This window comes from Pseudorca crassidens, chromosome 18, assembly GCF_039906515.1.
Source record: "Pseudorca crassidens isolate mPseCra1 chromosome 18, mPseCra1.hap1, whole genome shotgun sequence".
NCBI lineage: Eukaryota > Metazoa > Chordata > Mammalia > Artiodactyla > Delphinidae > Pseudorca > Pseudorca crassidens.
Window position 1 is genome coordinate 58,843,266 of NC_090313.1, and position 15,138 is coordinate 58,858,403.

General features: G+C 43.0%; 1 protein-coding gene across 1 annotated transcript in view; it reads left to right on the top strand.

The window, feature by feature from the left end:
* The window catches only part of GTF2F2 (general transcription factor IIF subunit 2), a 150,464-nt gene that overhangs the window by 4,813 nt on the left and 130,513 nt on the right, over positions 1-15,138 (top strand). Inside the window, exon 2 of the mRNA XM_067713652.1 lies at positions 9,838-9,911. Coding sequence (XP_067569753.1) covers positions 9,838-9,911 — 74 coding nt within the window. The remainder of the gene's footprint in view (positions 1-9,837; positions 9,912-15,138) is intronic.

Genomic DNA, 15,138 nt, shown 5'->3' on the forward strand with positions numbered 1-15,138 from the left:
TTCAGATGATAAAATTGAGGCCTAGGGAGGTTAATTATCTTGCCCAAGCATGGAACAGTAATTCAAATTTAGGTCTGTTTGGCTACAAAGCTTATGCCAGGAATAGGAAATGTCTTTTTTTTTTTTTTTTTTGCGGTAAGTGGGCCTCTCACTGTTGTGGCCTCTCCCGTTGCGGAGCACAGGCTCTGGACGCACAGGCTCCGCGGCCATGGCTCACGGGCCCAGCCGCTCCATGGCATGTGGGATCTTCCCGAACGGGGCCACGAACCCATGTACGCTGCATTTGCAGACGGACCCTTAACCACTGCGCCACCAGGGAAGCCCAGGAAATGTCTTTTTTTCCCTTTGGTTCTCTTTAATGAATCATCTCCCTGGAGACCAGAGGTGAGGTGGGGGACTTTGTGTTTTTTTTGTTTTGTTTTGTTTTTTGTTTTTTTACGGTAAGCGGGCCTCTCACTGTGGTGGCCCCTCCCGCTGCGGAGCACAGGCTCCGGACACGCAGGCTCAGCAGTCATGGCTCACGGGCCCAGCCGCTCCGCAGCATGCGGGATCCTCCTGGACCGGGGCACGAAGCCGTGTCCCCTGCATCGGCAGACAGACTCTCAACCACGGCGCCACCAGGGAAGCCCTGGGACTGTTTTTATGGCCTTAGGTCTTGTCAGCTCCATATGTTGACCTTCAAGTAAACGTGTGAGTAGAAGCTGCCCGTCATAGGTTGGGTTCCCAGGGAAGCTGGTTCTGAGGAGAAGGTTAGCATGCAGAGGTTTGTTATGGAGTGCTCCTGGGATCATCACCTGTGGAAGGAAAAGGACTTATGCAGGATTGGGCACAGGGTGGTTTGCCCCAGGAACAGTGGGCGATCGTGGCCAAAGGACCTGTCTTCAGTGGAGGCAATTCCACAGAGAGCTAACAGCTGAGGGCTCTCTGTGGTCACTCCCAGCAGCTAGGGGAATAAGGCCTTCAATCCTAAACGAGGAAAAGGGTGTCACATCACTGTCTAATACAGTGTCCAGTACTCTGGGAGAAACAGGGCTTTGGAGACTAGTAGTTGGGGAACTGGATATTTGATGACGCAAAGTTGGCAAACAAGCTTAGGGGAGTAACTACTGTATATATCACCTTAGCACCTTGGATTCAAAGGCACTGTTGACCTTAAAATTGACCTGTAGCTTGAGCGAGCGGATTGATTCATCCAACAAGCTTTCAGTGATCGCCAGTCATTGTTCTGGGCTCTGAGTGTGTTATGGTGAGCAAGAACAGACAGGCCTGGGCTCTGTAAACTCGGATCTGTAGTCTGTGCTGGAGAGAGACATCAGTCAAGTCCTAATGAAGGCAGTTCCAGACAGATGAGGGAGGGCACTGAAGCAAGGAGTACTGTTGTGTGAGTATGAATAGCAAAGGAACTTGACTTAGTTTGGGAGGTCAAGGGAGTTTCCCTGAGGAAATAATGCTTAAGTGAGTCATTTTCTGGTCTTGGGAAATCTGAGAAAACATCGCTGTACCCATTATCTTGTCTCCATCTCATTTTCTTTAATGAATGTGTAGACAGTGGAAACAACACAGATATCTCACAAGTGACATGTTGACAAGAGTGTTTTGCGGAAATTTACTAAGAATAGAATTCAGGTGTTCTCATCCAGAAACAAAGGTAATTATGTGAGGAGACGATATGTTAATTAGCTTGACTAGCGTAATCATTTCACTGCATATATCAAATCATCATGTTGTACACCTTAAAAATAAAATATAATGTTTTAATTAAAAATATCAGCTGTCCAGGGGCTTCCCTGGAGGCGCAGTGGATAAGAATCTGCCTACCACTGCAGGGGACATGGGTTCCATCCTGGTCCCTGGGAAGATCCCACATGCCACGGAGCAACTAAGCCCGCACACCACAACTACTGAGCCTGCGCTCTAGAGCCTGCGCGCCACAACTACTGACCATGAGCCTAGGGCAACAAGAGAAGCCCGAACACCGCAACAGAGAGTAGCCCCCGCTCGCCACAACTAGAGAAAGCCTGCGTGCAGCAACGAAGACCCAACGCAGCCAAAAATAAATAAAATTAAATCTTAAAAATAAAATTAAAATAAAAATATCAGCTGTCCAAAAAAAAGTATTTTGGAGCCTTGGAACCATGTATACCATTATTTTTCCTTTTCCTTCTACCTCTTTTTTTCACAACTTAATGGGCTGGGACTTCTGGGAAGCCTATTTCCATAAGCTCTTGGTGTAGAAAGTTATATATGATTGACATAGTATCCTCATTGTATTCTATTTTTCATTACAAGGGTATAGTATTTTGGCAACCTTTTGAATTAAATAAGCTGGTAGGCTTACCTGGGAACTTACTTTTTTCCTTTTTTTTGGCCACATTGCACGCAGCATGCCAGGTCTTAGTTCCCCGACCAGGGACTGAACCCGCGCCCCCTGCAGCTGGAAGCGCAGAGTCTTAACCACTGGACCACCAGGGAAGTTCCATGGGAACTTACAGTTTTATTATAATAATGATGACAATGCAGTATGAGTTCCAAACTTTTTTTTATCAATTAACTTCTGGGACGTAATCTTTGTTTTAGTTGGCAATTGCTTGTATTAGATACAATTATTGTACTGGATTTGATTCTTAAATTTGTTTTAGTGTATGATATATACTTACTTCACTTAGAACTATTGTCTTGTTGTTTGGTGGCCTAAATTGTATTCTCCAGCAGTTTGATCATAGAATCTTCTGAACTGGTTAATGTATTGAAGAACAGTGGTCTCATCAAGAGCTCCAGAACATTCTTTTTTTTAAAAATTGATTAATTAATTTATTTTTGGCTGTGTTGGGTCTCCGTTGCTGCACGCAGGCTTTCTCTAGTTGTGGCGAGCGGGGGCTACTCTTCGTTGTGGTGCGCGGGCTTCTCACTGCGGTGGCTTCTCTTGTTGTGGAGCACAGGCTCTAGGCACATGGGCTTCAGTAGTTGTGGCTTACAGGCTCTAGAGTGCAGGCTCAGTAGTTGTGGCATGCGGGCTCAACAGTTGTGGCTCACGGGCTCTAGAGCACAGGCTCAGTAGTTGTGGCGCACAGGCTTAGTTGCTCCGTGGCATGTGGGATCTTCCTGGACCAGGGATCGAACCCATGTCCCCTGCATTGGCAGGCGAATTCTTAACCACTGCACCACCAAGGAAGCCTCAAGAGCTCCAGAACATTCTTTTCTTCCCTTTATCTTAATAACATTTCAGGGAACCAGCAATGAGGGGACAGTGGCAGGTTGGAAAATGCTCCACTCTACTGTTGGTGTTTTCCTCTCTTCCCCCTTATTTTAAGGTAGATATCTGAAATAAGGTTTCCCTTTGAGAATGCAGTGAAAGTTATTAAAATTAAATTCTGTATGCTGGATTTATCCTAATAACACCATCATTTTCATTACACTAACATTTCTTCAACAATATCCAGTCATTAAAATAATAACTCTGTTCCTACTGTGTGCCAGGCTATTCTAGATGCTAGGGATGTGGCAGTAAACAAAACACACAAAATATCTACCTCGTGCAGATTGCATTCTAATGGGGAGGGAGAATGGACAGTAAACAGATATGTATATAGCAGGTGATAAGTGCTCTGAAGAAAAAGGGTAAAAGGTGTAGAAGGTAGCTGAGGATGCTATTTTAATGGCGTGGGGAAGGGCCTCACTGATAAGGTGGGCCTTGAGCAGAGACCTGAAGGAAGTTATGGGGATGCCCTTCAGATATCTGGAGGAAGAGCATTCCAGACAGAAGTAACCACGAATCAAAGGCCCTCGGCTGGGATGGTGTTGGGAATGTTCACAGATCTGTGTGATTAGAGTCAAGTGAGTGAAGGCAGTAGGAGGGTCATGAATCCATAGATCCATGAGGCCATGGATTGCAGAGGGCTGAATCATCTAAGACATGATAGAGGATTTTTACAATGAGTGCCATGGGAAGCGAGTAGCCCTAGAGAGGCAGCTTGGCATGCTGATTGTGGAGCTAGACTGCCTAGGTTAGAATCCTGGCTTCCCACCGCTAGTAATTGTGAGACTTTGGACAAATGATAACTTTTTGGTGCCTTCGTTTCTTCATCTGCAAAATGGAATAATAATAGAGTTGTTATGAGGATTAAGTGAAGTAAAATTTTAAAGTGCTTAGAAAAGTACCTGGCACATGTTAAGCACTATGTAGATGTCTGTTAAATTGAAAGGCTTTGAGCAGGACAGTATCATGTGACTTTGGTTTTAATATGGTCACTCTGGCTGCTGTACTGAGACTGAAGTGTGCATGGACAAGAGTGGAAGCAAGGGAATCAGGAGGCTATTACAGTAAGAGATGGCTGTTACAAGAGATGATGGTGACTTCGATTAGGCTGGTAACCCTGGAATTGGTGAGAAGGACATGGAGTCCGGATATAATTTGAAGGTGTTGCTGACAGGCTATGTCAGTTAATTGGATGTGGAATGTGAGAAAAAAGGAGCTATTTGAGGGTAACTCCAGTTTCAGACTGAGTGCCTGGAAGGACGGAGTCGACTTTTACTGAGATAGGAAAATTGCAGGAGGAACAGGTTTATGAGGGAGAAATAAGAGTTCTGGTGTGGATATTTTGAGTTTGAAATATCTAGTGAATATTCAGATGGAGAGTTTGAGTAGGCAGTTGAATATATAAGTTGGAATTTGGAGGGGAGAGCTATAAATTTGGGAGTTGTCAATATACAGAGGGTATTTAAAGTCAAGAGATTGGATGAGATTACATAAGATTGAGTGTGGATAGAGAAGAAGAAAGGTCTGAGGACTGAAATCAGGGCCCTCTGAGGTTAAGAGGTCAGGAAGATGAGAATCTAGATGTGTGGAGACCAAAAAAGGAGAGTCCAGAGAAGTAGGAGGAAAATCCAGAGAGATTGGAGTGACGTGAAGCCAAGTAAAGAAAGTGTTTGAAGAAGGAGGAAACAGTAAGTTCTCAAATATTGTTGATAGGTCTGCAAGACGAGGACTAAACATTGGCTTGGCGATATGGCGAGCTTTTGTAACCATGGGAACCAGTTTCAGCAGAGTAGTAGCAGGGAAGCCTGTCTAGAGCAGAACAAAGTGGCAGAGGAGGAACTGTAGTCAGCCAGCAGAGACGGCTCTTCCAAGAGCTTTGCTGTAGAGAGGCAGAGAGACGGGACAGTGGCTGGAAAGAACTTCAGAGCCTGCCCTTACCAGGTGTGTGATCATGAATTACTTTGCTAACCTCCCTGTGCCTCAGTTTCCTCATTTGTAAAATGGAGACAATAAAAGGATTGTGTGAGAGTTAAATGGTTAATATATTTAAAAGAGTGCTTGTCACTTAATGTGTTAGTTATCTATTGCTATATAACATTATCACCCCAGGCTTAGTAGCTTAAAATAGTGTGCATTTATTATTTCATAGTTTCTGTGGATCAGGAGTCCTGGTGTGGCTTACCTGGGTCCTCTGCTTCAGAGTCTTTCACAGGATGCAGTCCGGGTGTCAGCCAGGGCTGGACTCTCAGCTGAAGCTGTGCCTGGGGAAAGATTGTTTCCAAGGTTCCGTGGCTGGCAGAATTCAGTTCCTCTAAGGTTGTGGGACCGAGGGCCTAAATTCCTAGCTGACTGTCGGCTGGAGCCTGCCCTTAGTTTCCTGCCGCATGGGCTTCAAAGCAAGACAGAGATCACAATCTGATGTAACCTAATCCCAGAAGTAACATCCCATCCATCACCTTTGCCATATTGCATCGACCAGAAGGAAGTCACAGGTCCTGTTCTCACCCAGGGAGAGGCAGTTACCCAAGGGTGTGAATATCAGGAGGTGGGGATCATTGGGGGCCATCTTAGAGTCTTCTGCCACATTTAGTAAGCGCTCTGAGTGTTAGCTCTCACCATCATCATTGTTACTGCGATGGGGGAATGACTACGTAAAGGGAGTGGAGGAAAGGGTAGAATTGAAAGAAAGCTGTCCTTGATTAGACTACAGGGAAAAATTCAGTGCACACCTGGAGGGATTGGCCATACATAGTTCACCTGTTAAAAGGGGAAAGCAGAGTAAAGGCCCCACCTGTGGCTAAGCGGTAGATTGATTGATTGACTGACTGACTGATTGATTTTTTGGCCAAGCGGTATGGCATGCAGGATCTGAGTTCTCAAGGCATGCGGAGTCGAACCCGCGCCCCGTGCAGTGGAATCTCAGAGACTTAACCACAGGACTGCCAGGGAAGTCCTAAGTGGTAGATTTGGAAGTATCCTTTTGATTGTTCGTCTTTCCTCAGTGGAAGAGGAAGGAAGAAGTGTTACATATTTGAGGAGTGAAAAGAACATATGACCTGTCTGCAGTGGCTTTCCCACTGCAGGTGAGAATTGACCAGGGAGGTCGTTAAATTAATTGCCTGGCATCTTGAAGGGCTTACTTGATGTTAGTAGCCGTGTATTTCAAGGGAGACCGTTGAGCATGATTGTTTTTCTTCAGCTGCTCAGGTGCAAGTGTAGAGGAAGAATAGAGCACGATCAAATAAAACAATAAATAGATAAATTAATAAAATAAGTAGTAGTATAGCTTGGCTTTAATCAGGATTAGGTTCTGCCAGGCCAGTATGATGGAGGGAGTTAGGGGCAAGAGAATGGTTATAATGATGGGTTGTGAAATGTAGCTCCGTTAAAGAGAGGCGTGAGGACATAAGCAGACAGGGACAGGGTACAGATGTAGAGTCTATGATTTGAGGGATGGAAGAATGGTTGGAGTCGAAGTACTGAGGAAAGGGCCAGGAAGTTAGGAGGTGGTGGTCAGAATTGTTCCTTGAAATACAGTTTGCGGAGAGGGGTACTGTTACTGATAACGAGAAAGTTTTACGCTATGTAAATGCAGGGCTGATTTGAATCAGTAACTTGGAATATGATGAAGAAAAGCCACCATCCTTCCCCTAAAGACTTCGTTAGGGAGTACAGCTTGTGATGCTGGGTAGAGTAGGCTGCTATCTGTAGAACATAATTTTCTCTTTGTGTTAGAGTAATTGACAAGAAGGTTCCCTGGGGCTAAAAATCAAAGATAAGCAAGAAGCAAAGGCTCACTTGTTAGGCAGTATTTCAAGATTGAGGCCGTGAGGGAATAATTTACATAGTTCAAGGATTCAGGGTTTTATTTGATGTTGTAACAGTATTTGTCCAGATCAGTTTCAGATCTTGTATTTAGTTCTGACAGGTAATGTTGACATTTGCTTCTTTGACTAACCAGTATCCTCTTGCTCTGACACTGTAACAACACTTACTTAGTGCTCTCTCTTCAGTCTGTGTGATTCTAATGGCGTTGACTGTCCCTCACCAGAGGTGCCGTTGACTCAGGCTGACAGTGCAAGGATCTCATCTGTGGGTTCAGTAATAGGCCCAAGGAAGGACACATGACCTAGTCAAAGCCGCGAGAGACAATTACAGTTCTGCTGGGGATTTGGGGAAGGAGAACTCTTGCTCTTCAGGAGCGGCTTTCAGCCATCTTGCTACACAAGGGGGAAGGCTGTCAAAGAAGTGAGTCAGTGTGGTGAGAAGAGATGAGAGATGGTGAAAGAGGCCTGGTTACATCATTTGAGCCCTTAATCAAGCCACTTTAAAACTACCTCTGGAATTTTTAGTTACTTTTGCCAGTAAATCCTCTGTATGACTAAGTGGGTTTTCTTCTCATTGGTAGTCAAAGGAGACCTAATAGGTAGATACAGTTAGCAGAAGGAGTTTGCCAAATCCTCTAAGCATGCATGAATAAGTGGAGTGCAGTGTAGTTGAAACTTTAAGATGTGGAATCTTCAAAACCCCTTTTCCTTTAGGACCTTTTACATACTCTTATTTAGTTGTATAACAAAGAGAGCATCTGACCGATCTGGAGGCCTCTCGTGGCTGATACTAGGTAACCATGTTATTTCAACCCCCGAGCCTCGGTTTTCTTATCTATAGAATGAGGAGAGCGGCAGCAATTTTGCAGGGTGATTGGGAGGATTAAATGGCATAGTGTGGGTGTAACATGTGTAGCCCTGTTCCTGACACTGTTGGCTCCCTTCCCCTTCATCTTTTCTAGCATATTGTCTGACACGGTAGTTGTTCAGTATAGTTCAGTGTAAAGAATGAACAAGTACCTTTAGGATCTTCTTTTATTCTTGAATTTTTACTATATCCAGAGCACTGCTGTTTGTTTGACTAATGGTCAAGTGGTTCTTTTTGCAAAAGAAATTGTGCTAGATAGAATTTTTTTTTCCTTTCCAGCCTTGGAAGGTCTCTCTGACTCAGTTACACATTCATGTTCATGTTATCATTCCAGGATTACTATGGGAAATAATAATGACACCTGACGCTCACTGAATGCTTGTTTGTGTGAGGCATTATGCTTCATACTTTACGTGTACATATAAAGTATGGAGCATACCTTAAAAGTACGTACTGATTCCCGAGTTCAAACTACTTGTTAGAAGAAATGAGATAAGATCCGTAGTAGACATTCAGCATATATTCCCTTAATCTTTTTGAGAATTAAAACCCTTCTGATTACATATATCTAATTTCAGACACAACACAGTTAAGAACATAGATGCTGGAACCACACTGCCTGGATTTGAATCCTGGCTCCTCATTTGCTAATTATATACCCTTGGCTAAATTTTATAATCCCTGGGTGCTCCAAATTCATAATCTGGAAAATGGGGATATTCCCTGGTGGTGCAGTGGTTAGGAATCCGCCTGCCAATGCAGGGGACACGGGTTCGAGCCCTGGTCTGGGAAGATTCCACATGCCATGGAGCAGCTAAGCCCGTGTGCCACAACGACTGAGCCTGTGCTCTAGAGCTCACAAGTCACAGCTACTGAGCCTGCGTGCCACAACTACTGAAGCCAGCACGCCTAGAGCCTGTGCTCCGCAACAAGAAGCCACTGTAATGAGAAGCCCGCGCACTGCAAAGAAGAGTAGCCCCCGCTCACCACAACTAGAGAAAGCCCACATGCAGTAACGAAGACCCAACTCAGCCAAAAATAAAATTAATTAATTAATTTTAAAAAAAGTTCCCTGTAGAGACGTGAGGTATAAATGTATAAAAATGCATATAAGTGTCAGGAAAGTACTATTATATAACTGCTAGCTGTTATATTGAATAATTTCTTTTATTTCAGCAGATCCTTCATCATATTGGTCAGTTATAATCTTATACATAATAAATATATGTAAAATATATAAAAATATAAAATATGACTTTTGAATCATCTTAAGCTCAGTAGTGTCTCTAAATAATATCATGTCAGGTGGCGCCCTGGTAGCGCAGTGGTAGAGAGTCCACCTGCTGATGCAGGGGACACGGGTTCGTGCCCTGGTCCGGGAAGATCCCACATGCCGCGGAGCGGCTGGGCCCGTGAGCCGTGGCCACTGAGCCTGTGCGTCCGGAGCCTGTGCTCCGCAATGGGAGAGGCCACAGCAGTGAGAGGCCTGCGTACCACACACACACACACACACACACACACACAAATAATAATAATATCATGTCAGAATGTTATGCTCCTCCAAGAAGCCTCTTTTGGTAGCCTTTCTCATCTCTGAACTTTTATTGGACTTATCTGGGAACATAAATTAGCACTTCATTATTGTTAAGTTATATGACCAGTTTTAGTTTTGTGTCATCAACTCGACTGACTTTAAACACTGAGAGCTAAGATCATTTCTTACATATCTTAGTACCTCTTTAGTGCAAAACGTATAATGAGAGCTTGCTACTTAATTAGCAATTATTACAGACAGAAAGTATATATAGAAGCCGTATATCACTTTATGTTTAAAAAGATTTGTTAGCATCTAAAACATAGTCTAATAGTGTCTTATTTTGTTTTAGGTTCCTAAATATTTGTCACAGCAATGGACTAAAGCCCCTGGAAGAGGTGAAGTTGGGAAACTGCGGATTGCCAAGTAAGTTATTTATGAATTTTTGACATTTTATAAAACTTTTTTGAATTTTTTTGTACAAGTGCTTTTAAATGTAATTAGAGTTCTTTTGCAAACAGAGAATTTACCTGAAAAATAAGAAGTAATGAGCATGCCAAGGCTTGTCAAGAGATGATTAGGTGCCCTGTAAGGATTAGTGTGTGTACACACACACACACACACACACACACACACACATTCCTCTAATGAAAGGTGTAAATATCAAGTAAAATGTATTGGTAAAGCCTATTGGCAGTGAAGTAGCGGAGTATGTAGTTCCCTCATCCATCTCTCCGCTCCGCATCTTTGAGGAGGTATGCTTGGGCATAACTGGATGCACCAAGTTAAGGGCTTCAGGAGAAGGATTTTGCCATTGTGCCGCCACACCTATTTATAGAGGCTTTGGAAGAGGGTAGGGAACACCTAGTAAACAATCTAAGAGTATTGTTTCCTGGTTGAGAAAATAACCTTGTTTGAAAAGGAAGCCTCCATAGCTCAGCTGGTGTCAGCCATAGGCCTTGTGTTCCCCTCTTACTGTCCATTCATTCTTAATCCGGCTCTAATCAGATTTCCATGCCCACTACTCCATTCAAATGGCTCTTGTATACCACCAATATCCACTGCTTTATCACTGAGTTTTTGTTTCATAACAAACCACCCCAAAGTTTAGTGGCTTAGCACAAAACCATTTTATTAGCTTATAATTCTATGGGGCCGTTCTAGACAGTTCTGGTTGAGGCTGACCTGGCTGGTCTTCCTGGCTAGAATAGCCTCATTTATGTGTCCGGTGGTTGGCTTGCTGTCAGCTGGGGCAGTTGCCACGTGTTTTTCATCTCCAGCGTGCTTCTTCACATGGTGGTGAAAGAGTTCCTAGTAGCAAGAGAGAGGGAAGCCCCACTACACAAGTGCTTTGCAAGCTGTGCTTGCATTATGTTTGCCAAATGTAAATGTAACTTGCAGTAGACTCTACCTCTTGATGGGATTTGAGGCAAATAATTTGTAGTCCTAAAATTTTTTTTTTTTTTACAATCTACCACATCCACATTCTTTTTTTTTTTAAGTTTTTAAAAAATTTTATTTTATTTTATTTTTGGCTGTGTTGAGTCTTCGTTGCTGTGCGCGGGCTTTCTCTAGTTGCGGAGAGCAGGGGCTACTCTTCACTGTGGTGCGCAGGCTTCTCATTGCATTGGCTTCTCTTGCTGTGGAGCACGGGCTCTAGGCGCGCGGGCTTCAGTAGTTGTGGCACGTGGGCTCAGTAGTTGTGGCACTTGGACTCTAGAGCGCAGACTCCGTAGTTGTGGCACACGGGCTTAGTTGCTCTGCGGCATGTGGGACCTTCCCAGACCAGGGCTCAAACCCGTGTCCCCTGCGTTGGCAGGCGGATTCTTAACCCCTGCGTCACCAGGGAAGCCCCTACCACATCCACATTGTTAAATCTAAGAGTCAACTAGCAGCTCTTCTCAATTGACCTTCAACAGAATTTGACATAGTTGATCACTTCTACCCTCAAACCCTTTTTTTCACCTCACTTCTGAGACATCACTCTCTTGCTGGCTCCTTCTCATCTTCTCAATTTCTAAATGTTATTTGGACACCCTCTGGGTTTTGTTCTTTGGAGGAGCAATCCTGTGTCCTTGGATGATGTCATGTCTTTAAAGTAAGAAGCTTTGATACTTTCATGGTTTATGCCCTAAATGTCAATATTTTTGTTCTTTATCTTACTTGCATTTGTTTCAGACAGATCTTTTAATTCTTCCTTTTGTTTTCACAAGATATTTATTGGAAATGGGCATGCTTTTATATCCAAAGTTCTAATGTTAGGTAGAGAGAAGTACCATCTTCTTTTCTTAAGAAACAGCTACACGTTTCATAGCAGAACTGGGCTTAAATTCAGTCCTTTGAGTGGTAAGAAAACTCCAACAGGTTCCAGTGCCAGCTCTGTCACTTACTATCCGTGAGACTTTGGACAGATACTCAGTCTTCTGAGTTTAGATTCGCTACCTTTCCCTACCATGAATATTGCATTCCTGAAAACCTCTGTGTGAAGAAAATACCTAGTTGAGGAATGTAAAATCTTTTGGTGTGGGGAGGAGGGAGCTGGTATGGGAAACAGAGTTAAAGGAGACAAGCTCTAGGGAAACCTATGTAAGCGCTAAGTACTGCTTTCATCCCTAAGGTAAATATTAAAGATAGCATGCTAAATAAACAGTAGTGGGTGTGCTGTGATCACCTTTTCTTTTTTTTTTTTTTTTTCTTATTTTGCGGTACGCGGGCCTCTCACTGTTGTGGCCTCTCCCGCTGCGGAGCACAGGCTCCGAACGCGCAGGCTCAGCCTCCACGGCTCACGAGCCCAGCCGCTCCGCGGCACGCGGGATCATCCCGGACCGGGGCATGAACCCATGTCCCCCGCATCGGCAGGCGGACTCCCAACCACTGCGCCACCAGGGAAGCCCGATCACCTTTTCTTGATCACCCTTTGTTTGGAAGAAAATTTCAAGCTTGTCCTTAGTTTAAAGCAGATGTTTTACATAGTTACATCTAATATGCATAGGGAGGCCGTATCCCTAGGTCGTGACCAGTTTACATGTTTTACAGCGCTGGTTTCCATATTTTTCCTGTGTAATTATTAATAGTGTCCCCTCTTTCACTCTCCAGAGTGTCCTGGTTTTGGCAATAAACTGTATGTTTGCCCTTAATATTAACAGATGTGTGTATGTGTATTTTATATGTAAATAAAAAATCTAGCAGATTTTCTACCTAACTTGAAATATAATCTTGCCGTGTAGAAGAGGTAGATGCTTTTAATGGTGGGAACAGATTTTTAGTAGTTGGTATCCTAAGATTGCTAAGGAAATGCTTGAAAACAGCTTGTTCTAGAGTAGGTCTACTGGCTATCTTATTTATGTTTCTAATTTACTTAGTTTTCATTCTTCTTACTGATTACTAGATTCACTATTAAACAAGTGTAGGATGAGCAAGGAGTGGCTTAGCAGTGCCTGTGACTAAGTTATCAATACTTTAATTTCAGCTAAATATAACTCATCAAGGTTTTGTGGCTATAAACAGAAGGCTCCATTGATAGATGATTGTTGTTGAGAATGAAGTGGGATGATAGCCCCACTCTTCTTTGCCAGTGAGCTTCCAGAGCAAACACTGTGTTCAGTTTTTAGTGCTGCACTTAGAGACATGGACAAATAAGTTCATTCAGTGGAGTGAGACGAGGACAATGAGAAAACTAAAATCAATTTCCTGTGAGGAACGTTTGAAGGCACGATGGCTGTTTAATAAGAGAAGACTTAGGGCAAACCAGTGAAACTGTCTTCAAGTATTTTTAAAGACTAGAAGATGTATGATCAACTATTGATCCTTACAGGCAGATTAACCATTTGGCGGGTTATCTGTGTGGTTGAAAAAATGTATATTTGGGTAAAAAATGAAAAATACCTAAGGTTTTAAAAAGGCAGTGTGGTATACCGATAATGAGTATGGACTCAGGAGTCAGTCAGCTCTGGGCTTTCTCCGGGCCTTGTCATTTACCAGCTATGTGACTTTGGGGAAGTTGCTTATTACCCTCTCTGTTTCCTCATCTGTGAAAAGGAGATGGTATTAATAGGCTAAGTGCATGTAAAATACTCCGTAAGTGTTCACCTGCTGTCATGCCCCACACCCCACAGAGTACAGGCAGTAGACCCTGCATGATGTCTGGCGCCTCCCCTCCCCGTCAGCTCTCCCAGAGCTAAGCAGCAACACCAGCTTGCTGTGCAGGAGGCCAGAAGCTAGGGAGAAATACATGGTGTGGACGCTGATTCCAGCAGAGACAGGCACTGTGGAGTAAAGGAATCAAGAGAGGCAGAGGGGAGGGGAACACAAGCTGCTGGGAATGCAGCTCTTCCCAAATTTGGTTCTTTTAATACCTGAAAAAAGGAGAGTCCGGAATAAGATGAGAGTAACAGCTTCTCTTAACAGTTGGTAACATTTGGGCCATTTTCGTCAAGCAATTCATGCCATGTCCCTAAATCACTGTACTTGGACTATTCTTATACCTTTGGACATCTGATGTGTACTGCATTTTAATTGGTTTATAGTTTTGCTTTAGTTTGTTTAATTTTAAAACCAGCCTTTCTACATTACCATCCTGCCTCAGCAAACTTCAGTTTTCAAAATGTTTGATATATGTCCTATTTTACTGACAGTCATACAGTTTGTACTAATACAGCTTCTTTCAGAGACGTTTAATTTCTTGTTTTATTTCTAAACACACTTAACTTCCAAGGTCATATCGGGGCCCACTAATAATAGAAAATATGCAAATAAAAAACATCAATGAGTTAATTCTTTGTTATAAAAATTGACTAAGTTTAGAACAGTGTTATGCTGTTGTTAGGAGTTTAAATCGGTACAAACTTTCTGAAGGGCAGTGTGGCAAAACATATATGTATATCAATGCACATGTATATATACACACATATACGTATATAATACACACATAGGCACAGATACACGTTGCTGATCAAAACAGAGTAGAATAATAATCCTACTGTTTCCTCTGCCGGTTAGTTCACAGTGCAAGCATTATGTTCAGTTCTTGGTGCTGCCCTTACAGAAAGACACTGAGAGACTCAATTTATCATCATTTATTCTGATGTTCAAATTGTCCAAAGTTTAGCCAATGGAAGCTCCTTCTAGCTGGCACTCATGATCTTTGTTTTCTTTATTGTGGTAAAGAATACATATAAAATTTACCACCTTAACCATTTTTAAGTGTACAGTTCAATAGTGTAAGTCCCATGGACTTTGGGCATGTCTTCATCATTCTTTGAGTACTTACTTTTTGTTAAGGAAAGATGTTTTAGACTCATCTTGTACATTTCTGTCTGAGCCCTAGAGTCAGTCATTTCTCCAAAGAGGCTTGGTTTCCTCTAGAGGAAAATGGGATTTGGAAACTAAGCTCTGGTTACCACAGGTGCTCATGGCTGCTCCCAGACCCTCTAAGTGGCCGTATATGTACACACACATACCTCTAGGTCTGCATTTATTTTTATATTTACATGTGTTGAAGATCATGAATTTATACCAATACCCAGCTCCAGTTCAGCACTACAGGGTGTGTTCTAGTTTCCTCCCTTTTCATATTCGTACCTCTTTTCTGAAAGTGAGGAACCTGGTTCCTGTTATTCTTAATATATTCACTTATTTGTTCAGGCCTTTGTTC